Source organism: Ixodes scapularis, unplaced genomic scaffold (genome assembly GCF_016920785.2).
Source record: "Ixodes scapularis isolate PalLabHiFi unplaced genomic scaffold, ASM1692078v2 PGA_scaffold8__174_contigs__length_109621045, whole genome shotgun sequence".
NCBI lineage: Eukaryota > Metazoa > Arthropoda > Arachnida > Ixodida > Ixodidae > Ixodes > Ixodes scapularis.
The window spans coordinates 92741286-92768437 of NW_024609883.1; the positions used below are offsets into that span (position 1 = coordinate 92741286).

Sequence of the window (27152 nt, forward strand, 5' to 3'; positions counted from 1 at the left end):
TGGGGTAGATTCCACTCTTCACACTCTTTTCCATAACAAAAGGGACTCATTTTGCACCCTTTTGACACCCCCTGCTATAGATTCCATTCTGTACGCTTTGTCATAATGAAAGACTTATTTTACACCATTCGACTCCCCTGCCAGTTTAAATTCCATTCTGTGCGCCCTTTTCCTTTGCAGGTGGAAGGTTGGCGAGAAGTCGGAGTGCTCAGCACGCTGCGGCACGGGGGTGCGTACACAGAAGGTGCAGTGTGTGCAGCAGACGGACGGGCAGCCCCAGGAGCGGGTAGTGGCAGATGCCCTCTGTGAGCCCGAGAAGGCCAAGCCCCCCGAGACAGAGAAGTGCGGTCGGCCGTGCCACAGCTTCCGATGGGTCTACGACGACTGGGCTCCCGTGAGGACTCTCAAAGAACTCTTTTTCTCTAGGAATATTTTTTCCCACATGCCAAACTTGAGTTGCCGCAACTGACTCTTGGTAAACTTAGCATAAAGACAAGGGAGGAAGAACGTAGGGACAGGAAAGAGCGCTACTTACAACTGGTGTTTAATACTGAGTGAGAGAACTCACTTAGTATTAAACGCCAGTTGTAAGTAGCACTCTTTCCTGTCTCTACGTTCTTCCTTCCTTGTCTTTACGCTAAGTTTACCGAGATTCATAGCGAACTAGCCCACCAGATAATCTTAATGCCGTAACTGACCTTCTGTTGCTTTACCAAGATGCCCAGCCATTGAAATGTGTATTGAGAAATTCACACTAATCCTGCATTAGGGATGACAACACTGTGGTGCCTAAAAGGTCATTGATTTGTTGAGCAACCTTCGGGCACTGAGGGAGTAAATAAATAATAAAATAAATAGAAGAAAAGGAAACAAAAAGTGGTCAGTTGTGGCTGCACTCATGCACAACTGCGGAAAAGTACCTATTCTGGTTTTGGTTTGTTCTGGGACATTGCAGCGGCCCTTTGCGTGGTTTGTCGAAGTGAGGCCTAGACTGCTCTTGAAGCCGTCACTAGGATGTTATTACACAGGTCATGTGCACATGCACCTTTGTACATTGGATTGGTTTGCCGAATCAAAGGGTTACATTAGAAGCCTTAAATTTTAAGTACTTGAGGTTTGATCTTGGTCTCTTAACTCTTGGGCCTTAACCCCTGATGCTTAGTTGTTATTCATGTCAGATCTCGGCATTTAAACCTTTAACCTCGGGGCTTCAATTTTAAATCTTATATCTCTATGTCTAGACTTAAACTCTTCATCTAGAAACCTTGATTCTTAATCTAAGATCTTTGCCTATAGATCTTTGATGTTAGGAATGATGACTGGGGTTTTCGACCATAGATTTTTAGCCTTAGTCTGAGGTTCTAGACCCAACAGATTAGGTAAAAATGTGAGATTTGAGATTTTTGTATATTTTCCTCATTCTTAATTTTTCCATCTTAAATATATTGTACCTTACATCAATACCTTTAAGCAATCTCTCTCATAGCATGTCCTTTATTCATCCTTCCGTTTTCATTGTGCGATTTTCAAACCCAGCCGGCACACCTGGCCTGCATGCCAAGCCTCTATTTTTGGGAAACCTAATAACTTTTTAATTCACCTTGTCTAGCACTAGAGCTTCTTCGTAGTGTTCTTCGTAGAACTTGCCACTCAGCGATTCGGTGTGGCAGTGCCGAAAAAGAAGTTTGAACCTGTTTTGCACTGCTCCGTGTCGCGCAGTGCAGCAAGACTTGCGGGGGCGGGGAGCAAGTGCGCACGGCCACCTGTGTGGGAGAGAACCAGGAGGCCCATCCGGACTCCCAGTGCGACGCATCCACACGGTCCGTCAAGCGCCCCTGCAACCAGGCGGACTGTCCGCGCTGGGAGGTGGGACAGTGGACCGAGGTAAGGGGTCCACGCATTCAGCGAGCGCATTGCAGATGATGCAAAGCTTTTTTCTCGGGTGTGAAGTACTAATTGACCGTGAGAATCGTGCGATACCTAACAGATGCATGCATAGTGACGCGAGCAGCCGTTGCATGACTGGCGTCCTGAACATTTGATTTCCTAACATTCGTGAGTTTCGGCCACGTTCCAATGTGTCGACCAAAATTAGTTTATTTCTGAGAATGTGGATTTCTCAGATATGCCGCTACTTTATCGTTTGACATTGTTTCTTTGGGATAAAAATCCTATAGCTAAGTGCCTGTAATACACTTTTGTAATTGCAGTGGACCTACTTTTAAACTATGGCTCTCTATTATGTACGAAAAGCTAATTGCAAAATGAAAGCACATAGACCTGCTTGGGATGTGTACTCTTCCCTAATTGCGCTGCTGCACTAAGGGAAAGCGTCACCCACAAAACTGTTGCAGCACTCGCTTTGCCGCAGTGCACCGTAGGGGAAGCACACTCAAAATTAAAAAATGATACAAAATTTTGTAAAATGCCTAAATTTTGATATTTTATTAGAAGTTCAGTTATGTATACACTATCATTAGAATAATATTTACAGTTTTATACCTTTGCATATGTCTATATTGTTCTTATTTTGCAAACTATAAAGTCTGCTTCTAGAATATATGAGTTCACACGTGCTAAGTCTAAAGAGATTGACAGTCTTCCCATATGTGTTTTTCATGCTTGCATATACATAAGAAGGCAGGCAGTGAATTGATTGTCATCCGTACAAGCAAAATAAGGAAAAAGAACATTGAGACTGGTACATTAAAACCAGCTATAGGGCCAATTTGGTTTCAAAAGAAAGTGGAACTTGGCCATTGCATATCTGCTCATGCATGCATCTGGTCGGCTGAAATTGTGGACTTAGATTTAATTAACATCTTTCACAAGTGTTCCCCATTGTACTTACGCAAGTTTTCTTCACACCTGCATTTTGGTAGCGTGCATCGTTTGCATGCCACTGTAGTCCTGCTTAAAAATTTGAATTGATCTGCATGCCACTGGAGTATGTTGAAATGTGCTCGTCTATCTGGGGCCTTTGGAACAGGGTCGACCCGTCTTGTGTACTAGCATGTTACAAGTAACGTGTTACTGTAACGTCGTTGCTATTTTGATAAATTTTAACTGTAACATGCTATGCCTTTTCGAAATATTACTTGGAACTGTAGTTTTATCACTTTTCCTGAAGCAGTAACGACAACAATGACATTACTCTTGTCGTTGCCTTTTGCTATTTCTTCAGCATTAAGATATCAAGGAACGAGTAGAATATGGCCATTTCTTGCATGCCTTAAATGCTGTGTTCCAACATTTGGAGTGTTATGTTTACCTTGTGTCAGCTTGTGCCAACTTTACTTGCACATTGTGTAATTAACTGGGAAGGGGGGGAGGCATTTTCAACTTTTTTCAAATTTGTAGCTTTATGAAAAAGTAACTTAAAAGTAACTGTAACAAATTACTTTTTTGTTGCAGTAGCTGCAGCAAAAAACTGCAACGGTTTAACTTAATTATTTCTTTTTGAAAGTAACTATAACAAACTACTTCTTGAAAGTAACTTACCCAAGACCGGTCTGCCTTGATGCACCATTTTGAAGGGCCGTTTGATCGTCGACGTCGGCCCGTTGCTTGAGCGTGTGCATGCCCGCGACTGCAGTGCTCTGTGACGTGTGGGTCGGGCCTGCGTCGGCGCCCGCTCTGGTGCCAGCAAGAGAAGGTGCTGGCCGAGCACTTCTGCCACCCGGCGCCACGACCCGTCGACGCAGAGCCTTGCGAAATGGCGCCTTGCGAAACTGCCGACTGGCACGTGGGCAAAGAGGCACCTGTAAGTCCCCCACCCTGGTACCAGAAATGTTAGGTTCACCTCGACTGGATTCCCTTCAAACACTCTGGAAACAACTCATACTTCAGTATGGGAACTCATACTCGAGATGGGTTCTCATACTCAAATGTGAGGACTTGAGTATGAGTAAATATGAGAACTCGAGTATGAGAAGTCATACTCGAGGTCGCATATTTAAGCTTATGTGGACATCTCGAAATTGCTGCTTGCCCTTACTTAACTCCCGTTTAATGTTGCACAATGTGATTTAATAATGATAGACTACTAGAATTAGACTGAAAAAAAAAAGTTTTTAAGAACTTGTTTTTTTTCAAAAAGCATGACCAAATAAAATTGCCTTAGAAAAAAAAGTTCTTAACTGTCCTTCACTAGATGACTCTTCTGAAAGCTGTGTATAATATTTAGGCTTGGTGGTAGAGAGTTTGGGGAGCTGTGGTTAGCTTTGACCAGGCTGGGACAGTTGGGGCAGAAAAAGAGCAGGTGGGGAATGTTTTGGTTTACAGCAGATTGAGAATGTGATGAACATAAGTTGCATACATAAATGATTCATAAATATTTAGGATGAATATAAGTTTTATTACATAATTATACCACACTCTTGCATCACATGTTTTGCATGCTAGTGACTAGAATTGGCCATTTATAGCTTGCTTGTTGCACTATGCTGTAGCACTACTAACATCTGCAAGTTGATTTTCTAGTTGTATGCTGCATGTTAGTGTGTGAAAGATTTTTGATGCGCTGATTGCTCATTGCAATTATTGCATAATTTCAGGACTTCAATGAATTTCTTCATTTGTTGGTAGTATTCTGTTTTGTTACTGACTTACGAGATCTCAAACTGCATTTAACTGTGAAGAAAGAAATGTGTTACTGTCTTGTTACTGAGAACTGGCAGTTTCTCTTTCCTGCAATGTATTGTTGGAGCCAGAGAACTGCACTGAACAAGGCTGAAAGTTCGTCCAAACACACGCTTACTTCATTCAAAGATTTTCAAGACCTTTATACACACTTTCGTATACTTCAATGCATGATTTTGAATGGGGCACTATTCAAGATACATATTCTAAAAGTCTGCAATCTTACATCCACTGTCTCAACCAGGCTAACTGTCCTGCAGAAAAATCTATTCCAGAGCTTTTCTTTAGGGTGCAGACGTGCATGCAGAAAAAGCACTACTCAAAGAAAATGAATAAACAGTAAAAAAAAGATTGTTGAAGGGTTACATTACGTTACAGTCACAGAGTGAGAATGGCAGGGCGTATCATTTGAATGCCAGATCTCCAGCAGGCGCTTCATGCCTTTCGCCCTGCTTTGGACGTTCCCGCATACTCGAGGCGCAGGAGATGCTCAAGCGTTGTCGAAGGTATAGGAGTGCACTGGAGGCGGGACAAGTGAGGCTCCTCCCTGTTCTCACCTCGTCAGTGACTATACAAACATACTAGATACAGCCACTACGCGAACATGCAGTCTCTGCAAAACCGTCTCGCAGACCCACTTTTTTCCTCAGCAGTACGAGCATGAGTTTGTTGGGGACTGAGTAGTTAAGCATATTTATTTATTTAAAATAGCCTCAAAATAGTACACACAGAAAAAAATTTAATAAAAAAAACAAAACAGAGTGCATATATTAGTAAGAGCGTTTTTAAACAAAACAATGTCAGTGATGGCAGCGATCGAAGTGTGAAGGCAATTCCGATCGTTTGACACTTGGTGTTTAAAAGAGAACCAAAAAGACAACATTCTGAAATTTGGAGTACCGACCTCATGGCTACGATCGATGCGGGAAGAAATGTAGGACGTTGGAGCTCTCATTCCCGCAATTCAACTGTGTTTCTCGCATGTGGCCTCCTCCAGTGCCCCGTCTCGTGTGGCGGCGGCGTCACGCAGAGGAACGTGACGTGCCGTTCCTCGAGCGGTGCCGTGGTGGACAGCATGCACTGCAGGGGCTCTCCGCAACCCCCGACCACCGTCGACTGCAACCTTGCCCCGTGCCCCCCGCCCCAGCGGCAGCCCTCCCCCGTGCCGCCGCCGGAGCGGACAAACGGCGTCACCTCTGCCTCGCTGCCGTTCCCCGAGCAGGCCACGCAGGGTGCCAGTTCCACCTACGCCGTCTGGAGGTCGGCCCCATGGTCTCAGGTCGGCGCCTTTTATTTCTCGGCCTTCTTTCTGCGGTAGCTAAGGAGACCGTTTACCGCCTTTACTCATCCAGCTTTTGTGGAAAAGATGTTTTGCCGAATGGCGGCGAGGGACAAGGCACTTCTGCTAAAATTGCCAGGGTAGCCTGTATATGTCACAAAATGCAATATTACCAAGAAAAATATTAATTAACCAACTATCCAAGCCACAGATGTAACTAAAATGCTTAAAATATATTAAATATTTCTTTTGCACAAATTATTCTTTTATTATTGGCTCTAAAATCTTTTCGACATTCTTATAAGTGACCATTTCTCATAAAGAGTATGTCCATTTACTATTGCAAATTTGGCAAAAACCCCCCCTCTAGTGGAATGCAGTTCCGGGGTCACCTCATAGATGGTGCCAGCGTGCCAGTGTGTTCTCTCCTCGTAAGATACCCCGAGAGGTCGTAATGCACTCAATTGTAAGCAGTACCGAGTGTGCAAACCAGCGTTCACAACCATTTTTACTGCCGACCGCGTCCTCTGCGCATGCAGTGCTCGGTGTCGTGTGGCAGCGGCCTCATCAAGCGCCAGGTGAGCTGCGTCCACGAGGTCACGGGGGCCCTCCTGCCCAACGAAGACTGCAACGGCCGGGGACCCAAGCCGGTCACTGCGGAGGCCTGCGACGGCGGACCTTGCGGCCACTGGCAGCACGGGGACTGGGGAGCCGTGAGTTTTCTCCGTTCGGTATGGTGCCTGGAACGCGTCTCCGACTGGTGAGCGTCCTATCCCGCTTGTACATCGAAGGTGGTCTTGAAGTGGCACCACATGACGTCAGAAACGCCAGGGTGTCATGCTGTCTGTCACGATCCTGGTGAAATTCGGAGCAAATGCGAGCTTTGCCGTCGTCCCAACTCCTGGCTGCGGAAGCTTCTGTGGAATGCCAAAATGAAAAGTGACCTTTGGCAGTGCGGGTGTTTGCAACATCCACCACCGCTTCTGGGATGCCACCAGGTTTGCGTCCGGCGACAGCGTGACACTTCTTCGACGTTATCCGGCGAAAATTGAGGGACCACTTTTTTTGGACACAATGAACTCACCAGTGGGAGACATGTTCCAGGCATCGTATGTTCGCTTTTTGACGCTCGACAGGTCCTCGTTGAGCCTGCCACAAACGCATCTTTTGCCTAATTGACCTTCTTGGTTCGTTGGGAAGGAGATTCAATTTTCACTCCCCTAGCGGCTATTTTTAGAACTACAGCCATGGGGACGACGATAACAATGTCGCGGTGCTCGGCTGATGTAACCGAACGCCGCGTCGTCGTTCGTCTGGTGCTCTAGTTCTTCTATTGCCCAAGGAAGGGCTCTTTTGTAGCCACTCTGGCCAGCATAAACAATGCGGCTTGCTCGGCAAAAAACCAAAGTGGATCAAGCTCGTATCCTTCGACGACTGCTTTACGGAAAGATTCGACCCGTCACGTCCCGCCAACGTCACTCCATTTATTGTTAACATATCTTAGGTTACACCGTGTTTTGCGATCTATCGAGGAGTATGGCATTACGAATCAAGTGCCTTGTGGTGGGTAAACAGCGAGCTGTGTAGAAAACAAGCTGGACACAGTGCCAGCTTGATCTAGCCAATAGGAACTATAGCCACTGAGAAGGTGAGAAGGGCGGGGAGGAGCTTCAGTTGTCGTGCCCCCAGTGCGAGCTTACTACCTTCGACGACACTTCGGTGTTTCGGGCTGAGTGTTGGAGACATGCCTTGCTGCTCTCACTCTGTCAGTGACCATAGTCTGGGCAGATGGTTCGAAGGTGCAGACACATTTTCATCGCTTAAATTTTCTTTTTTGTGCACATTGCGGGGGCTCTGTTGCGATTTCGATCTGGTTGCGCAATGTTTTAAGAAGCTGACCTTATGTCGCTTCTGTGCCACGGATCAAAGCCACTTTGTTGTTTCTTAACATTTTCCAGGCTGCACCTACTTTTCTATGAGTGATGTATAAACCGCATGTAAGCGATTTGGCGAGCGATGAGAGAATCGACGGCGACCTGCTTTGCTGTCACTCGGTCAGTTGTGCAACAAGGCAGACCGCATGAAAGCGATGGGAGCAAGTGACCAAGGCGATGTACAATGTTTTCTAGAAAAAAAAACGAGCGACAGTGGGACATCCCTGTCGCTGTCGCTTGTCTTGTTGTTCGCTAAATCGCTTATATGCGGTTAAGCCTTTAGGCTGGAATTTGTACTTAACAAACTGCCAGTGTTATATGCACAAAAAATTCTTGGCCTAACATTCCAATTTTTTAAATTTAGATGTACTTACGCATGACGCATTGGACTTGTGCATACTAATTTGTACTCAACAATAGTGGCTTTGACTTTGTATTTTATACCTACTAATAATTTTGAATATTTTGTAAATAATTAGCTTGTATTTTGCGTATATATCTTGTATTTTATACTTAGATATAACAACTCATGTCAACACCAGATATCCTTGTCAAGTCATTGCAAAACAAAATTATGGAAATTTCAAAAATATGTTCATAGAACTATCATTATTTATTATTGTTATATTTCTTATTAACTGCTTACCAGAGAAAACTGAAATAAAATATGCTAAGCATGTGCAAATAGTGAATTTTGAGTTCGAAGGAAGTTCGATGCGAAGGTAGTCGTTTTGACCGAATATTTTTGAATCAAATATCCCAGTTTCTGCAAGCCTTTCGCTACTGCACCATGCTTAAATGAAAGCCCAGCTGAACTTGTCAAGCTATCGTCCCCAAGGGGCTCGAACCTATGTCTTTCTTGTGTTGGTTTTACATGGGCCTTTGTGAGCTTTATATATATTCTTAACAATGTGTAACGCCCCCAGCGGGTCGCTCATTCATGACATACATTATGTCAGTCGTTCATGACGCTTGTCCATGACAATTTCTGATGGAAAACGACTTATTAAACACATTTCATGTTTAAATCAATACAAACAAAAGCAATCGCTAATGATGAATGCATATTGTCAGGGCACCTCTGTCTAAAATTCTGTTGCATAATACAAACAATTTAAGTGAAAACATTTTGCTGCAATGTAGATATGAACATTTATGAAGGTTCCGTTTCTTTTTAATACACAAAGCGTGCGCGTGCTCCATCGCGCTTTGAAAGCATGCTTTTCTCCTAAGCACCGGACTGCAGTATTTGTACTTTTCGAAGCGTTGATCGCGGCGAGTTAGCCTGGTTGAGTATGTTTCTTATCGAGCACCGGTGCACTGCAAAGAAGCAACACCCGTGAAAGTGAGCTCCGTAGGAGTTGTTTCTCCGCAGTGCACAGGTGCTCGATAAGAAGCGCACTCAACAGGGCTAACCCGCTGCGATCTACACTTACAAAGTTATGAATATCGCGCTTCATGTCGAAGCAAATATCGAATAGCATATTATTCGAAACTGATATTCGCAGATTCAAATATTCGCACAATCCTACAACATGCAAACATTGGGCAAAGTTGCGGTGCCACTGCTTTCGAGTCGATTTCGAGTTTGCTCCTCTCCCGTTTCAGTGCTCCGTGAGCTGCGGCCAGGGCATTGCGACGCGCCGGGTGCGCTGCCTGGCGTCGAGCCCATCCCAAGAACACCTGCCGGATGACCGCTGCGAGGAAAGCTCCAGGCCGCGGTCAGAGCAGGCGTGCCAGGTGCCGTGCGGCGCCGGCGGCATCATGTCGGATGGCGCCAGTGCAATGCACCATCCGTCTGGCAACTTCGTAGAGGGACCGTACAAGTGGCGCATCGGGCTCTGGGGCACGGTGGGTCCTTTGATTCCGGGGAACGACATTAACCCGATTGGGGAACGCGCGCGACAAAAAGGCAGCACCCACGAAACATTCGGCGAATGGGGGTGTCAGTGCTCCCAGTCCACACACTCGCAACTACTCACGACCTTGCGCCTCAAACCCTTATGGGATCTCTTACGAGAGAAGAAACTGGTGCCATTTTTCAGGTAACCGTGGAACACTTGCAGTTTTAGTATATCACAGTTGAGCCCTAAGGGCTAGTTTCCCCAATATGATGTCCGTGGATAAGCAAATGTCGACACAAAACTGCAGACAGCTACCGCCATCTATGAGCGACGGCGGCAACCAGACAACTGGCTTGCCGGTTGTCTGGTTGCCGCCGTCGCTCGTAGATGGTGGCAACCTTTCCAGCCTTTCCACTCTGGTTTTCATCAGAGTGGAAAGGCTGAATTTCTCTAGGCGTCATACAAAAAGTCGTCCCTGAGAGCATCCTAGAAGTCATCCTTGAGGACATCCTAGACGTTGTCCTTGAGGTCGTCTGGGAGGTTGTCTTCGAGGTCGTCCTAGAAGTCATCCTTGAGGTCGTCCTAGACGTCGTCCTCGAGGTCGTCCTAGAAGTTGTCCTTGAGGTCATCGTAGACTTCCCTGAGGTCGTCCTAGACGTCGTCCCTGAGGTCGTCCTAGACGTTGTCCCTGAGGTTGTCCTAGGCGTCGTCCTCGAGGTCATCCTAGAAGTCGTCCTAGAAGTCATCCTAGACGTGGTCCTCTAGACATCGTCCTAGACGTTGTAAGGATAAGAGCTTCGCTGGTCCTCCATCTTTACGTGAAGTCGAAGGGCTCTACATTTTTTAATGCAAAAGCATTAACTGGTCTCACGGAGCGAGCTGATGTCATCAGTTTTTTCCTATCTTTTTTCGTGCTTTGTTATTATTTTTTTTTATCTCGAAAATCTTTTGACAATGTTATAAACAACCGTTTCTTATTAATAGTACATACATTTGATCTCGTAATGACTGCAAAACTAGCAAATGGCAGTTCCAGGGCCACCTTATAGACGGCACCAGCGTACCAGTGTGTTCTTTCGTTGTAAGAAATTACAAAAACTAGGTCGTAAGCAAACGCAAGTTTGTGAAGCGGCCTTGAGCGTTGCTTATTTAGTGGTTTTATAGTTGACGAGGTGAGAATGGCAGGGAGGAGCTTTGGTAGCCCCGCCTCCAGCGTCTTCCCACCGTCCACGACACTTCAACGTCTCGTGCACCTTAAGCGTGTGTGCGCAGTCAAAGCATGTCGGAAGGCACGAAGTGCGTGCCGGAGGTCAGGTGTTCGAGACCCTGGCCTTCAAGTTCCGTCGATGACCCTAGTCCCCTTTCGGCGTGCGTTGCGTGCAGTGCTCCAAGAGCTGCGGTGGAGGGGTCCAGCGGCGGCAGGTGGTGTGCGTGGACAACCTGGACAGCAAGAGCCACGCCTGCAACCCCCAGCTCAGGCCCCCCGAAACGCAGCACTGCAACACGGACGAGTGCCCAGTCTGGGCCATGGGCGAGTGGACGCAGGTGAGGGGCAGAGGCCTAGTGGCGCCAGAAGCGGCTGGTGCCTGACGTCAGGGTTCTTGGTTGTCCCATTGTCGGGGGCATCGTTGAGTGATAGATTCGGACACTTGCATTTTACTGCGATTGACAGCTTGCTTACGGCGAGATGGTTGCCGTGGCGTCCAAAATCCACATAACGCATCTCACTTGAATGCGACGTGTTGCGACACAGTTGGTCGCGCTTGAACCCAAATGCCTGAAGCTTCTTATCTTAGTGCTGCCCTGTAGTTGGAAACCAAAGGGGTTAAGCAAAAACAAAATGGACTGCTCTAACTGAGCAATATTGCACTGTGCATAAGTTGTAGTATAGTTACTGTTGAATCGTTTAATTTTTTCTAGTCCTAACACTGGGTTGTGTCAGACTGCAAAATTTAACGAGATTTACTAATCCGAGTAAGTTAATAAAATATATGTATATAAGTTTCTTTTATATTTTGTTGGAGCGACTTTCTAGCGAGGCATAAATCTGCGTGTTTTAGCAGCATAAACGTGTGTGTACACATTGAATGCATTAATCCACTTTTTACGTAAAAGTGTTGTTACGAGAGGGCTGCTTAGATTTTACCTTATCAAAATTGCTAAGAAAAAAACAGTTCTGCACATACTGCAAGCTCACGAAGCAACTAGAAGACACAAAAGCACAACGGCGCCTGCTTCTCGCTTGGCACCGATCTGTGTCGAAGCCTCCCGTTTGTCTCTACCGTTGCAGTGCGACCAGGAGTGTGGTGGGGGCCATCAGACGCGCCAAGTGGCCTGCCAGGGCAGGATGGGGCTCCCCCTGATGGACGCCCACTGCCCGCAGCCCAGGCCCGAGTCAAGGCGCTCCTGCAACTCCCACTCGTGCGCGAGCCCGCTCCTCAGCCACAGGTGGCACTCCGGATCCTGGTCTCCGGTACGTGCGGGCTGTCGCACCTTCTTCCTTTATGCACGGGGAGTGGTGTCGGAACGGGGGTGGCCGGGAGGTGTGATCATTCTTGAGACATTTTAAATGTTTTCATCCGCAACTTCAACACCCTGTAGATAGTGGGACAGTAGCCTCAAGATGGCAGAAGAGACGGGGAAGTCTGCCAAACTGCTGCGACATTATTTGTTGCCAGTTCGGCACCACAAACGCACCGGTCAAGAGCACTGTAGGCGCCATAGTTACCGTGAAGTCCCCGATGTAATTTGACACAATATTTATATCCTTGTATTCAGCTTCATTTTGTGTTGTGATTAGTTTAGTCTAGGAAACATTTCAGAAAGTTTGTTACGGTGCTATTTAAGGTCTGCACCCTGGACCATCCAGCGCTTTTTTGGCATCTAATCTAAGCATTCATTCCGGCCACAAAAGTATCCGAATTGGAGCGTGTTGGGCGTGTGTTATCTTAATTTAACAAATTGATCATTAGAACACGACGTCTTCTTGCAGCCATAATTTGTCATATCTCGATCGACATTTTTGTAATCGCTGTTTGTGAGTGTAATATATGCTACGGCTGCGCTTTCCCGTCACCTGTATCTTGCATATAAGAGGGACAATTGTATTAGCCGTCGGCCAGCTACGAAGGGCATGCAGAGATCGTCATCTTTCGGGTAACTTCCCGAAACAAAATGCATTCCAGTTGTTTTAAGTTCCAGACGCACCATGTCCCTCGTAATGTACTGCAAACTTGTTGCGTATTTACACGAATGACCGGAGTCCTTTGCACTCGTGGTCTCTTCTGTTGGCACACATAGAGTCGACCACGGTTTATTTTGTTTCTCACCTCAGTGCTCGGTGTCTTGCGGTACCGGAGTGATGAAGCGCAAGATTGAGTGCCTCGATTCGAGTCACAATGCGGCCCCCTACATCAAGTGCGAGGGGGACCCGCCCGAACATGCCAAGACCTGCACCATGGAGGAGTGCCCCAAGTGGCAGCTCTCCCCTTGGTCCCCCGTAAGTGGCTCAAAAAAAAAAAGATAATTTTTTTACTGCACTAATAGTTACACATGTTGCACAACCTGGCATCTGCAGCAGTAATTGTTTAAAGCGAAAATCTGAAACGATTGCCAGTTTGCTCGTGCGTCTGTCTGTCTTTTTTTAGTCATTTAATAAGCAGCGAGGCATTGAATCTGTTCTAGAGACAAGAGATGTGTGCACAGCTTATGTAACTATGCTTTCAGCGTGTTTCTTGGAATATGGTAATATTGCAAATGATCTATTGGATGTGGACAGGTTCAGAACATATTTAATGTGACTTTGAATTGAAATTTGAATGGTGGTGCATTTAGCTTGACATTGGGATTGAATGCTGGTGTAATTATGTAACTTGAAGAACCTTGAAACACTTCAAAATTTTTTTTTTAGATTTTTTATATGATAACTTGAATATTGATGCATTTTATTCAAAATATAAATTGATTACCGGGACAAATTAGAAAATTTTGAGCTGCCAGTACAGGATCTTCGGACAATTTAATGGTTCCTTTTACTATGTACGATGATTGCCCACTTAATTTTTGTTGACTGTTCTAGAGTGTAAAAGACTTATGGAACTGCTTTTTAGAATGAGGTCGTAAGTGAGGCCGATCTACTTGGAACACATACATAGCCTGGTTTACCCCTGGGGCCCTAAACTCGTCGAACACAAAGTTGGAGCCGAAAGTTCGCGGAGTGCGCTGATTGGACGAAGGCAGAAAAAGCGCAAAGTCATCACCGGTATAGTCCAATCGGCGCGCTCCGTGAACTTCGGCCCCAACTTTGTGTTTGCCGAGTTTAGGGCCCCTTTCGTGTGACAATCGTGTGACGAGACTGCATCCATTTTGACTGTGGTCGCAGTGTACTGCACCGTGCGGGAATGGCACTCAGAAGCGGGTGGCACGCTGCATGAAGCGCGGCCAGGAAGTGAGCCCCCTGAACTGCCACGGGAAGCGTCCCTCGCCTCAGGTCCGCACCTGCAACCTCCGCCCCTGCCACTACCGCTGGAAGAAGAAGCGATGGACCCCCGTAAGTCCACACACCAGGTCGGAGCACGTGGATCGAAACCTCGCGCTGCAGAACCCAGGGATCCTTAGTTCAATCCCCACCCCTGCCCGTTTCGATCTGGATGAGCATCGTACTGGCGCACAGTCGTGTAGCGCTACTGCGGGGTGCACGTTAAAGATGCCAGGTTAGCGGTTTGTACTGCACTGGCTACAGTTCTCATCTACAGCTCGGAGACAAGTCGCCCGTTGAGCCAGACTAAGTTCTAGGCTGTATAAACATACACACAACCTATTTTTTTTCTTCCACACACAGCCCAACTTTATACTTTCCAGCATCGCTGCCAAAGCTCTTCTCTACCATTATTCCAGCTTGAGGCATAGCCACCAATACTTTTCAGGGGAGGCTGGGATCTCTAAGACTTTAGGTTTTTAAAGGATTGGCTGCATCTTGGGGAGGGAGTGTCAGCTCCATAGTGGTTCCCCCTTGTGACAAGCTGCAACCTTTATTTGAACTTTGTGGAAAGCGGTCACAAATGTTATTGTGTTTCGTGGGTGCCGAACATTTCACCAAATGCCATTTCATCGAATAAGTAGAGATTTCCTCGAAGACAAATTCATTGAACTCCGTTTCGTTGAATTTCGCTTCACTGAATTTTGGAGTATTACAGGGTATGGCAATGTTTTACTTTCGCCTCTGAGTTTTCAGAGGCGAGAGTAAAACTGGAATAGAATGACTGCCCTGGTCACTTTTTCACTTAATTTTTGGTTATTGAATCTTAGAGCATAACAAAACTTGAGTGGGTATGTGACTTGCTGTTTTCAGATAGTATAAGCACCTGTTTGCTTTTTATCCAATGCCCTCTCTATTGCCATACTTGTTCACACGTAAAAGGCACTACCTGAAAAGGAAAATAACTACGCTTAGCGGCAGACTCTTTTTTTTTTTATTTACCCGTTTACATGTGTGTTCATTATATCCTGAGTAGCTTTCTTTCTAAGAACATAGGTTGAGAAGCCGGCAGGTTCACGGTTCTGCTGATTACGAAAAATTAACAAAAGGAAGCAAGAACGTCTTTTTCTTTTTCATGTGACATGGAGACAGGTCACTGCTTCAAGGATGGCTTTGTGCTTGAAGTGGAATACTTCTCTTCAAGGTCGAGGTTGCATACCTTCATGACTGCACCCGAATGATTGCAGGTTTCAGAAAATGTCAAGTTGGTGTTCTCGTTTTTTTATTGGTCACAATAACAGCACAAGTCATGAGATCAACTACAAAACAAAGCATGGAAAAGGTAGTGGGGAAAATATTTTAATATTGGTTCCCCGTTGTGTAGGAGAAGAAAGTCTAGAATTTATAAATTATAAGGATTATTGTTACACTGCTATCCTTCCAGTGTTAAAAGGTATTTCCTAGATAAAATACTCCTACTGCTCAACTAGGCGGTGTTCGATGAAATGGCTTTGATAAAATGGCGTTCTATGAAATGGCATTCGATGAAATGACTGCGATGGATTGGTGTTAAAAAAAACAGTGTTCAATGAAACGGCGTTCTGTCAAACGTCCGGACCCAGTATCTCATGATGTCGAGATGATAGATATTTTTTTCTATTCCACGATTGCCTGTCAGAGCTCATTTTGAAGTTTGCAGTAAAACATTGCATGTAATGGCACAATTTTATTTTTCACTCCGGACTTTGATGTATATGCTACAGTTTGTGGGCACCATTATTTGCAGAGCAAGGAATTCGTGCAATGCACAGAGAATGGTGCTTTACCTTTACTTCATGGCGTACCACAGGGAAGTGGCGGCATGTGGAGCATGTATAATTCGAAATTCAGATAGTTGCACTCTTGCAGCTTTTAATGGGACTTTCATTCTGTCTTTCACTTTTTTTATTATTTTTTATTTGGAATCCTAGAAGATGTGTAATCCTGTGTTTCTCCATAAAGAACAGGTGACAGTGGACGTTCTACTTACTTGCTGCCTTTTGTGTCCACAGTGCAGTGCCACTTGTGGTGGAGGATCCCAAACGCGCACTGTCGTGTGCGTAGACAGAAGCGAACGCCTGGCGCCCGAGCGCTTCTGCAACAGCCAACGTCGGCCCAAGGTCGTCCGACACTGCGCGGTACATCCTTGTCCCTTCATTTGGAAAACATCCGACTGGTCCGAGGTGAGTAGAGACACGAAAACTTTCATAACACGTGAATAAAAATCGGATCACTGTTACAGCTTTGTGTTGTCTACAAGTCATCTTTGCACAGTGTTCTAGTTGTAAGGAAATTGGGTAGGTCAGTGAGTTCATTTTTTAAGCCTTGCCTCCGGTGCATCTTTTATATGAGAAAATGCTACGCTGCATGATGTAAATTAACTGGAGGTGTGTGCATATTCAAAACATTTAAAATAATTTGTGCATAGGATTTGCCATTTGATTTGATCTGCAGCAGTCTCTTACTGTGAACGTTTTCGGGTGTTTCAAATTCGGGAAGCACTGTACCTGCACCACAGTGCAGGTACAGTGCTCTTGTAAGTTAACATGGCTACTAAATGCTTTGTTTTATGCACCCCCATGTACTATTGTTGTGCCTACGGGTTGAACTATGTTCTGATTGCTTTGCTTTGGTTAGCTCAGCCTTGCTTTGCTGACACGTGTCCGCCTGGCTACGCAGTGCAGCCAGACGTGTGGGGAGGGCTTCCAGAAGCGTGCAGTGACCTGCCACAAGGTGAACCCCTACGGCTGGGCCGACCCTGTGCCCCTGGCGGACGCCGAGCGGCGGCATGGGGACGCCTGGCCGCATGAGCGGAGGGCCGCCCACTACTGCACGCCCCACGACAAGCCCGCCACCACCCGGCCCTGCATGGTGGGACACTGCGGGGACGGGGTCTTCTGGCGCCCGGGACCCTGGACCCCAGTAGGTCGCGGCAGCGTCTCGTTCGTGCGTCTTCCGAAAGTGTTCGTCCAAACGTTTCGACGGTCTCGCTGTCAGGGATAGAGTACTGTAAGACCCATTACTTTTGTGGCCCCAGTTTTTAGTGCATTGGGAAGAGGTCAAAGTTGGGAGTTTCATATGCCAAAACCAGCAGAAGTCTGAGGATTCATTGCGTCCGCTTGGGGCTCTGGGCTCATCGACCACAAAGTTTGGCGACCAAAGTGCAGCGGTGGCATTGTGCACTCCATAAACTTTGGCCCCAACTTTGTGTTTGACGTGTCTAGGGCCGGCCCCTGGGGATCTTTTGACGTGCAACTGATGTATTGGCTGTAAGGCACCTTCTCTGCAATAAGTCTCCGTCAGGTGTTGCGGACATGTCGGCCTGGATTTGAACCCGCCACCCGGGCATCCGTAGACCGGCGGTTTGCCTCGGAGTTACCGAGTCAATCATTGATCGGGATGATCGTGTAACATAATTTGTGCAAGACTGTTTCGAGGTGCGCAATCCTGCATATCTAGCTGTTTCTTTCTCTTTCAAGGGCAGAGGTGTTATTTGGTGACATGCACTGTCCTTAAATTTGACTGATCTGGCAACGTCTGCTCGTTCGGCGCGCGGAGTGGTGTGGAATGTTCAAGACCTTGTATCGATCTGTATCCATGTACTCTCACTCGTAGTGCTCGACGTCCTGCGGTCCGGGCAAGCAGAAGCGTCGGCTGCGCTGCCACGACAACAGGGGGAAGCGCGTCAACAACAGCCACTGCAGTGCCGCCCTCAAGCACAGGATCAAGCGGAAACGGCGCTGCATGCTCAGGCCATGTGAGCCTCACGCTCCCTTTTTTCTTGGCCTGCGGCATTTAATGGCCTTTTAGGTCGTGCCCGAAACACAGCTCCGACCGGTGTGTTTAGTGTCCTTTTCCGGCCGTGCAAAACCCATAGCATCCTTTGCCGCCCGTGCACAGCCTGTGTCGCGTTGTCGGTTGTTACAATCTTGGTGGCTGGGGGTAGAAGTTATGGAAACAAAGCGAGAGGGAACATGAATGTGTCGCTGTCATCGCTGCAACCCAACTCCTAACTGCTTAAGTTTCCGGGGACCGTGAAACGTCATGGCGACCCAACTCCTGGCTGTCACCGCTGTTGTAACACTGTCCAAATCGCGGCCGGCGATAACGTGGCAATACAATAAAAACACAAGTCGGAGATGCGTTCCAGGCACTGTAATTCTAACTGTAACTGGGCTCTGGTACATGGCTGTCGAGGCTGAGAATGGCGTCTGCTGCAAACAGTGCAAAGAGTTGCACGGGAGAGCTACGGCTTGAGAATGTGGCTTCCTGAACGATCCAGGTTCTGCGGTGAGCTGTGAGGAGGTTCAGCGACGCGGCGGAGTCCACACGGACGGGGAACAGCAGCTGAACATTCGCGGCCGCCAGGTGAAGGTGTACTGTGCCCGCATGAACACCTCCTCCCCCAAGGAGTACATCTCACTTGACAGTGGCGAGAGCAACAACTACTCCGAGGTGTACGGCAAGAGGTGGGTGCAAGCTCTCTTGCTTCAAAGGAACCAGCCTGTTTCACTGTCCCCCTAGCTCAAAGCACCTTCACACACTTGCATTTGCTTAGGACCGACTTCTTGCAATCTCTTATGACGAGAGAACACGCAGGTGTGCTGGCACCATCTATAAGGTGACCCTAGAACTGCATTTCATTAAAGAGAAGGGTTTCCTGTATTCACGAGATCAAACATACCGACTGTTATATATCCTAATCACGTGCGAATAGTGGATTTTGACTTTCACAGCGAATTCAAATCTAATACAGTGTAGACCGCATATAACGTATGTCGCGGGAGTCGCGAAAATCCGCACTATAAGCGGTACCGCGCTATAACCAAAACATCAATTTTTCAGGCCAAAATATACATGCCATGAGACAACTTACCTTTGTAAACGAATTTATTTTATCTTAGATGAAAAATAAAGCTTAGTTTGAGGAAAGTTTTTTTTCACCAGACTAGTACAGTTCTGTCTCAAGTGTGTCACACATTTTGAAAGGAATTAGCGGCTTTTGCCTGGCGCGGCCTTTTAACGGCGTCGCGGGTTGCGGACGGACGTTGCGAGCGTTCAGGATTGCTAACCCTAATCACTCTTCTCCGGAGATGAAAACGCGTGAAAATTCGCATCCTTCATAGGGTACGCGCCAGTAATACCTTGAACTTGAGCACACGCATGAAATGCGCCAAATAAGAAATCTGGGCGATGTGCGAGGACACAAATGCTTAGAAATCACCACTGTAGTCGAAGTAAGCAAACACGACGACACGGGCGTTTCTGCCGTCTTGAGAGCGCCGCCACGACATCGCCGCAAGCGTAGGTGGATCTTCCCTTCTAGTACGTGCTGGGTAGCGAAACACAACGAAAATTTACAGTCAAGGATAGCACTTTTACGCAGAACGATGAGATGAACGCCGTCTACGACGACTATCACAACCGACGCCATGTTTGCGGATAGAAGCAGCCGGCCCGCGACCGGTATGAACGCGCGCGAACACTTCTCCTCGATTCGCGATTGGTCTGTCGGTGCGGTTGTTTGTTTCTTTGTTTCCAACGCAGCGGAGGGACGCATGCACGCGAACGACACGTGCGTGCGTCCCTCCGTCGCTATGGCAACTGAAGCCTCTCTCTTCGCTTCTCCCCAGTTCTTCGAGCAACCTCCTTGCCCCGCGCCGTCAGTGCCGTTATCTAGTGTCGCACAGGGAAGCGTGCTCGCTGCTCCGGTCGTCGGCGCGGTCGGCGGGCTGTGCCAAAAATCGCACTATAACCGGTATTTCCCTTCGCGCGCCTGCATTTTAAGCGGTATGTAAATACATGGAGTTCTATGGGAGGCGAACCGGTGGTTTAAAAAAACCGCGTTATACCCGGTCCTGCACTATAAGCGGTTACGTTGTAAGTGGTCTATACTGTAGTGGCTTTGGCCAAATATTTTCGAACCAAATATTGAATCATTTCTCAAAGCTTTTCACTACTGTTGCACCATGCTTAAGCAAAAACCGAGCTGAACTCATGTAGGTTGTTCCCAAGCTTCCACTTGTACATTTATAAGCTAATTTTAATCTGACTATATCTATAAACAGTGACCCTAGAAAGTGAGATGACTTAGGATGGCCAGTACATGATGGATTTGACATATTAAACCTATCAAATGCTTAGCTATACCTAAATGAGTGTGTTTACAAATCTTGTTATATACAAAAATCCCTTCTTAAATCTTGAATTTGAAAAAAAAAAAAGAAATTGCGAATGATGAACGCAGGTTGTCAGGGCATCTCTACCTAACATGTACCCTTGGATAACGGCCACAGTTTAATTGTCAAAATTTTACTGCAGTGTAGGTATCAAGATTCATAAGGTTTCCGTTTCTTTTTAATTACACCAGGTGCACGCCTGCACCATCCCGCTTTGAAAGTATGCTTTTCTCTCAAGCACGTATGTGCAATATTCATACTTTGCCAAGTGTCGATTGCGCTGGGTTACAGTGTTGAGTGCACTTCTTACCAAGCGCCGGTGCGCTGCAAAGAAATAACACCTGCGAAGCCCGCTTACGCGGGCTTCGCGGTTTTCAGAGCGCTCAATGGGACTAACCCGCCGCCATCAAAATGTAGAAAAATATTGATATCACAGTTAGGTAGTTGCTAAGCGAATATCGAATAGTGTATTATTCGAAACTTTTATTAGAAATTTCGAATATTCGCGCCACACTACTATATATAAAAAAAAAAGGTAGTTTATAACATTGTCCAAAGTTTTTCGAACCAAGAAAGAATGTTGCTTGAATCAAAATAAGGAACATACGGTAATGTGTTCCTCGGCTACCTGATAGATGGCGCCAGCATGTCTTCCCTCATCGTAAGAGATTTCAAGAGGTTTCAACGCAAGCGGTTGTAAGCAATAGCAAGTGTGTGAACCAGCCTTCAGAGTTACTGGGTCTAATATCTCGAGAGACGTCTCGCCTCCCACAAAGGCCAAATGAAGTGAAAAAGTTAGGGGAATGGAACCAATCTATTAAACTACTACTAATCGAAATGTGTCTCGACTTTGCCCTTCGACAACTCGTGCCTATATTGGCTGCTCTACGATGCGTCGCAGGTTTAGAATGATGGGATCGGCCCCTCCCATAAAGCTTTCTGCTCAGCATGATTAGTGCTTTCCTTCTTTCCACTTTCCTCCTCTCCAGCATTGGCTCTGCTAAAGTGGAGGGAGTGGAGGGCTTTGAAGGAGGATCTTGTCCTTCCTTTGTTAACCTGTGACACTATAGGTTATGTCACGAGTGTCGTTTCATTTGGGAAAAACGAAAGACTTTCGTCATTTCACTCGTCCCTCAAGAAGATGTCGTCACCATCAAAACCTAGATTACGTAGCTGGGAATGCGCAGGAACCCGAAGCTTTTGAGCATCTATGTTTTTGATTGAGAGATATACGCCTATTCAATTTGATGATCGCGAAGCCTACTTTCATCTTTGATACGATGGCGGTGTTTCGTTTGCAGGCTTATTCAGTCGGACGAGTGTCCGTATGGAGGGGCACGTGTGGACAACTGCGATTGTGTGGATTACCCGGCTGCCCTCACCACTTTCTCCAAGGTTGCCTTCAACATTACTTCCCTCGAAGTGAACAGTGAGTCTGACTTTATGCTCGTGCTGCTTCTCTCGTGTGCTGCTGCGCGTTGCCTGCGAGGCCTACTCTTTTCGGCGAAGGAAGTGTGGAAGGCACCTCGGCCTGACTTTGCTCCCCTCTTTTTCGCCAGAGGGATTCTACAATGCTGTAAGATTTGGATCTCGGTAGTGAGCAGGCAGCGACTTGAAAAAAGTGTTTTTGTTTACAGCATAAGATAATCATAGTTTTGCTGAAACTCTCTTCAAACATTTTCTCAGTAAAAAAATTTTTAAAAATTGCCCACACCCTCACTTTTGTATTGAATAATGGCGAGTTCAGCCATCCATTCGGGAATGCATAGTTTATATTTGCGTTGGTAAAAAAGCGGTTGTCTCTTCCTCCCTTTAGTATGGGAAAAAAAAACACATATGGACCCATACGACCATATAATACCATATAAAAATGTTATATGCATTTTTCTCAACGAAGAATGCACAGGTCACTTTGATGTAGGCCAGGCTATGGTTACCTACCCTACCCTCCCTGCTATATGGCACATAAATGGTATTATTTTTTTCTGCCCGTTTTTAATGATCGCTGTACCATTAGCGACATTTTAGTTAAATATATGTGGCGCGCAGCACCGACAATATTTTGCTTGTTTAACGATTATAATATGTGTATAAGGTGAGGGAGATTGTATTGAATTAGTTAAAATTGTGAATTGACTTAATAAAATTAGCTTATTTTCAGATTTTTCTTTAGTGGGTCCTTCATATGGTATTAAAGGAAGTAGATTGTGTGTGTGCATTTGTTGCATTTTTTTTTTTTAGTAGGGCCAAACATTCGGTATACAGGAGGTGCACGCAGCGTAGCGTCGTTTTGTCGCGGTGGGTGCATGCCTCAATGACGCCTTCTCTCCCGGCGCGTCCGTCCAGGGCACGACTTCACGTTCAGCCGCACCCAGAAGGGCCGTCCCACGGGGTTCGGGGAGTCGGGGGACTGTTACAGCCGGGCAAAGTGCCCCCAGGGCCGCTTTTCGCTCAACCTGGCCGGCACAGACTTCGTGGTGGCCGACGCCACCAAGTGGGTGACGCAGGGCCCACACGCCGTCATCAAGCTGCGCCGACTTCAGGTGAATGAAACGCCCTCGTGCGGTGTGCATATGGGACTGCACGTATAGGGCTGGGTAGTCATAAGCATTTGTCATACAGTGAGTCACTGGCAAGTCATAAGTTTGCTTGCCAGCTGAAGCAAAGGAGGCTGTAGGGCTTTGTTGTATAGTGAAGGTTGATGTAAGGCAAATATGCATGTAGTGGAACAAACGTCGAAATTTGAAGTATATCTTGCTTTTGAGGTGCTGACATAGTGAAGAGATTGATTCGGTGAAGATTTTTTTGAAAACAACCAGATTCATTCTAATCTGCCGCAACGTAAGATCTGCAGTATAGAGGCTCTACCTCCAGCGTGAGTTTTCTACTTTGAATGACACTTTGGTGCATGCACAGACGAACATGTTGGAAAGCAACTAGCATCTGCTAGAGGCAAAGCTTATTCTCCTGCAGATCTTGTTTTTGGTACAAACTTAACGTTTTTACTGCAATACGAGCAACGAGAATAAACTCTCCCAGCTGTCCTATTGACAACGTATGTACATGTGTGTCTGTGTACAGGAGGGGCAGATAATCCAGGGCCAGTGTGGAGGCTACTGCGGCACATGCTTCCCCGACCCCACGAGGGGTCTTTTGCTGGACGTCCGCCCACCTTGACTCAGGTGGGCACCTGCTGCCATCTTGGTGCACCTCGGTTAGTGTGACAAACATGAAACAGATTGGAATTGCTGGTTTAGTAGGGGTGGGGGGGTTAGAAAATTGAAACACACTCTAACCATTTTTTTTGGGGGGGGGGGGGGGGGGGGGGGGGAGATGGAAACTTGAGGGGGGGATGGAAACTTGGTTTTTTTTTTTTTTATTTATTTTGGCAATGCATGTTTGCAAAGCATTAGTGAGACAAATCTGCCGTCTAGATGTCCTGGTCTGGTTAGTTACGCCCGAAGTCACCTACAGCCTACGTAGCTAGAAAAATACAGTCTAAGCTCATTATAAAGGGCCTTGATTTTGACCATAATTTTAGTCTGTTCTAAAAGAAGAATGTTGTATGCGGATATGAAGTTGAGTCAATGGTGCATAGAGGAATACCAACCGAACTTAAAAAATTGGTATGTTATACCCAAATGTCTGTTGTAACCAGGCCTGTTATAATGAGCTTAGACTAACGAGCCATGCTCAGTGTAGACACCAGTCCACTTTATACTGAAATCCGCGAATAAATATGAGAAATGACATAATTTGAAGAATGCCACCGGCTTTCTTGGGACGATCTGGGTGGCGCCCCTATATATGTGAGAGAGCAAAACTTAAAGATCAGAGTTTGTGCATGCCAGAGGAGGAAATAAATTCTGTGATTTTCCTATGCTGGGGGCTTTCTTTGTTTTATTAGTTGCTAGCACTACCTATGGGTAAAGCGGTACGCCGTTGTAATGGGAAAGGGTACAGCATAATGACCGATTCTCATTATTGCTCTCATTCTCTTACACTTGTTTTTGTTTCTGTCTTTTGCAGCTGGAAGATTTAGATCTGTCACATTTGCGGTAAGAGGGTCACCTTACTAACCCTCGTTCTGTCCCTTTTGCATCCTAGCTGCATACTAGCAATGGTGGATCTTGGGAGCGTTCGCTGGAATAGGTCCTTTGAGACAAAAAAATATAGCCATCCGCTTAAAATACAAGCGTGCAATTGTAATTAGCAGAGAGTTGGTCGTGTTTAACTTATTTCTGAATGCGAGATGTGTACTTTCAAGTTTTGATTCAGTATTTCTTTAATATTGTCCTATGACAGCCAAATTTGGCATGCATAAGCTTGAGGATATTTAGAATGCAACTATAGAGGTTTCATTAGAATGTATCTTTTTATATTTATAAAAACTTAGTCTTGAAAATGGAATGTTTGCAGTTTTACATCATTTTAAAATAAGAGTTGTTATACACACAATTTTCATCGCTCATTGCACCCAGTGGTTTAAAAGGAGCGAATTAGCCTATTTTACTACCTAGACTCTTTTAAGTGTGTTGCCATGCCCCATGGGCATGCAATAGCATGGTTCTTTCTTCACGTGCATTGCATTCAGAACATAATAAACAAGCTATACGAAAACTAACAGCATATTTACAGGAAGAAAATCAAACACTACAAACTGTGAAAATTTTATTGTCGTTGCCAATATTTAAAAAGAAGCTTTCCCCTGACACATGTCCCTTTAACACGTAGCAGAAATATGCCCATCAATACAGAAAAAGTCATGTTATAAAATTATGGTTCCTCGTCTCATGAATCTATCGAACAGAAAAGGAGTTATTATATCGACATTCTGTTGATCTCCAAGATTCTAACCAGAAGTTCTGATGTAGTTTTGACCTGTTGGGTCATACATAAAAAATTTGACAGAAAGAAATATTTAATTGTATTTACTGTCCCTTCAATTGTACTTAACCAGCTTCTCTGCTGCCAAGCTGCAAATAAATCAAATAGATCACAAGCCATAAATCGAAAGATTTATGGCTTGTGAATATTGCTCTTTTAACTTTTGTATAACTATTCGTGTTCTTCATTTCCAACTTCTCCCCCCCCCTACTGTAATGCCCCATGGCGCTGTAGGTATCTGAATAAATAAATAAATGAGTAAATAAGCTAAGTGCATTACTTATGATCTATACTCTAATGCGTAATAGTTACCAATAAACACCATCTTCACTCAAAGGGTGTGAACACAATTTTGCCAAGTAGAATGAAAGAATGCACATCGGAAACGGGGAACCCAGGTGAAGTGTTGCGACTTTCTAGCCTACAGAGTGCGACAGTTTTTATAAAATTATGCATTTTCCTTTTGTTCCTGCGTGGCAGCGTGGGCAAGCCAGCAGCAAGAAGTGGCGGTGAAACTGTCGACGTCCAACTCTGTGCAGTATTTTCCGGCGCTTCCTCCGCGACGAACTGAACGAGGGGCGACCGGACCCTCCCCTCCCCCTGCCCGATCACGCGACTCACCAGGTCTCGCCCGCGGCCGTCACGTGACCTCTTGTGGGATACTGTCGCGCTTGCGCCGGCGACCAACGGACGTGCGACCAGCATCAACACGTGTCTCAGTGTGTTTTTTTTTTTTTTTTTTCTTTTAAACCGAAGCGCCTTTGCCTTTTTTTTTTTCTTTACAATTCACTTTACTACAGCGTTGTTATTGATGTGTTGTTGTTGTTATATCGTTAGCGGTGTTGCAACCTTTCATTCGCCGATCATCGTCCGGAACCCGCGGACTCTGTCGCACACGGAAGAGGCACCAGGTTCCGACTTCTTTCGAGGTGCTCCGCACGTTGTCAAACCCTGCTAGCGGCCTGCAGCGTAGGCCCGTTCCAGGGGGCGCCCAAGTCGGTAGTGGTCAACACAGCCGACGGAACATACATCGTCGTTATTTATTGCTCGTCGGACGAGTGCCAACTCAGCCAAGACGAGCCACGGTGAGGTCGTGAGCATTGTATGCGTCGAACAGTGCACTTTTTTTTTAGTGTCCTTTCCACCTTTTGCACCGGAGGTGGCACTGCCAAGCCCCAATCATTTAGACTGTTTCCTCCTCACACCGCTTGTTGGGGCAGAGGTTGCCAAGGTCACAATGGCGGACATGGCCTAGCCGACCGCCGTAACATAGCCCAAGGTTGCTTAGACGCATTGCCCGGTGTCACGTTCACAGCGTTCCGCTCAGCTACCTCAGGCAGCTTCCGTCTAAACCAAACCCGCGCAGCTAGAAACATCTTTTGACGTTTCTCATTTACTCAAAAGGACGACTGCTTGCAACTGCGCGTCGAGAATCTCAGTTCGCCCACGCCAAGCGCTTAACTCACCGTCCCACCTTTTTAACCGTTTGTCGTTCGCCCCCTTCCCCCGTTTCGGAGTAACACCGTCGTCGGCCGTGCGTTGGTTTGTGTTCTCACCAAAGTTTTAACGTCTCTCTCTTCTGTACATAACCACGTGGTCCAATCTCCCGGCGCCCCATGTGCCGCGTCATCACTCGCTGTGCCAATTGTGTGTGGAAACATGCGAGCCGTGCCTGCTGCGCCTTTACCGGAGCACCGCGGCGTCGTCAGTCTTCAAGATTTGATTGTCGGTGTTGCCCAGTGTTGTGCGACGTGTAGCGAGTGGTCACGCGATTTGGAAGGAAGGCATCGCGAGCGTGCGCCTCGCAAGCCTTCCCTACTGCCATTTGTTTTTGGCTGCACTGCCTGTAAATAAACATTGATGCGCATCGGA

At 46.3% G+C, this 27152-nt stretch overlaps 2 protein-coding genes across 3 annotated transcripts in view; both read left to right on the forward strand.

Annotated features, from left to right (window-relative positions):
• LOC8040683 (A disintegrin and metalloproteinase with thrombospondin motifs 20) overlaps positions 1-12445 on the forward strand; it is a 259801-nt gene extending 247356 nt beyond the window's left edge. The window contains exons 20-27 of the mRNA XM_042287060.1: positions 181-394; positions 1720-1884; positions 5639-5920; positions 6460-6633; positions 9463-9705; positions 11082-11243; positions 11989-12171; positions 12377-12445. Of these exons, the coding sequence (XP_042142994.1) occupies positions 181-394; positions 1720-1884; positions 5639-5920; positions 6460-6633; positions 9463-9705; positions 11082-11243; positions 11989-12171; positions 12377-12445 (1492 nt within the window). The remainder of the gene's footprint in view (positions 1-180; positions 395-1719; positions 1885-5638; positions 5921-6459; positions 6634-9462; positions 9706-11081; positions 11244-11988; positions 12172-12376) is intronic.
• Positions 12446-13033: 588 nt separating this feature from the next.
• LOC121832977 (A disintegrin and metalloproteinase with thrombospondin motifs 9-like) lies at positions 13034-27152 on the forward strand. 2 transcript variants are annotated; one of them, XM_042286788.1, is made up of 11 exons: positions 13034-13197; positions 14080-14247; positions 16227-16397; positions 16894-17136; positions 17830-17971; positions 18497-18683; positions 21695-21822; positions 22740-22936; positions 23475-23575; positions 24423-24451; positions 25761-27152. In XM_042286788.1, exons 1-9 carry the CDS (start codon positions 13060-13062, stop codon positions 23568-23570), a joined length of 1470 nt encoding a protein of 489 aa, XP_042142722.1. In that variant the 5' UTR covers positions 13034-13059; the 3' UTR covers positions 23571-23575; positions 24423-24451; positions 25761-27152. The 2 variants fall into 2 exon arrangements, 1 of the variants encoding a protein (XP_042142722.1); XR_006076726.1 differs by having other exon boundaries at positions 13063-13197; positions 23475-23607.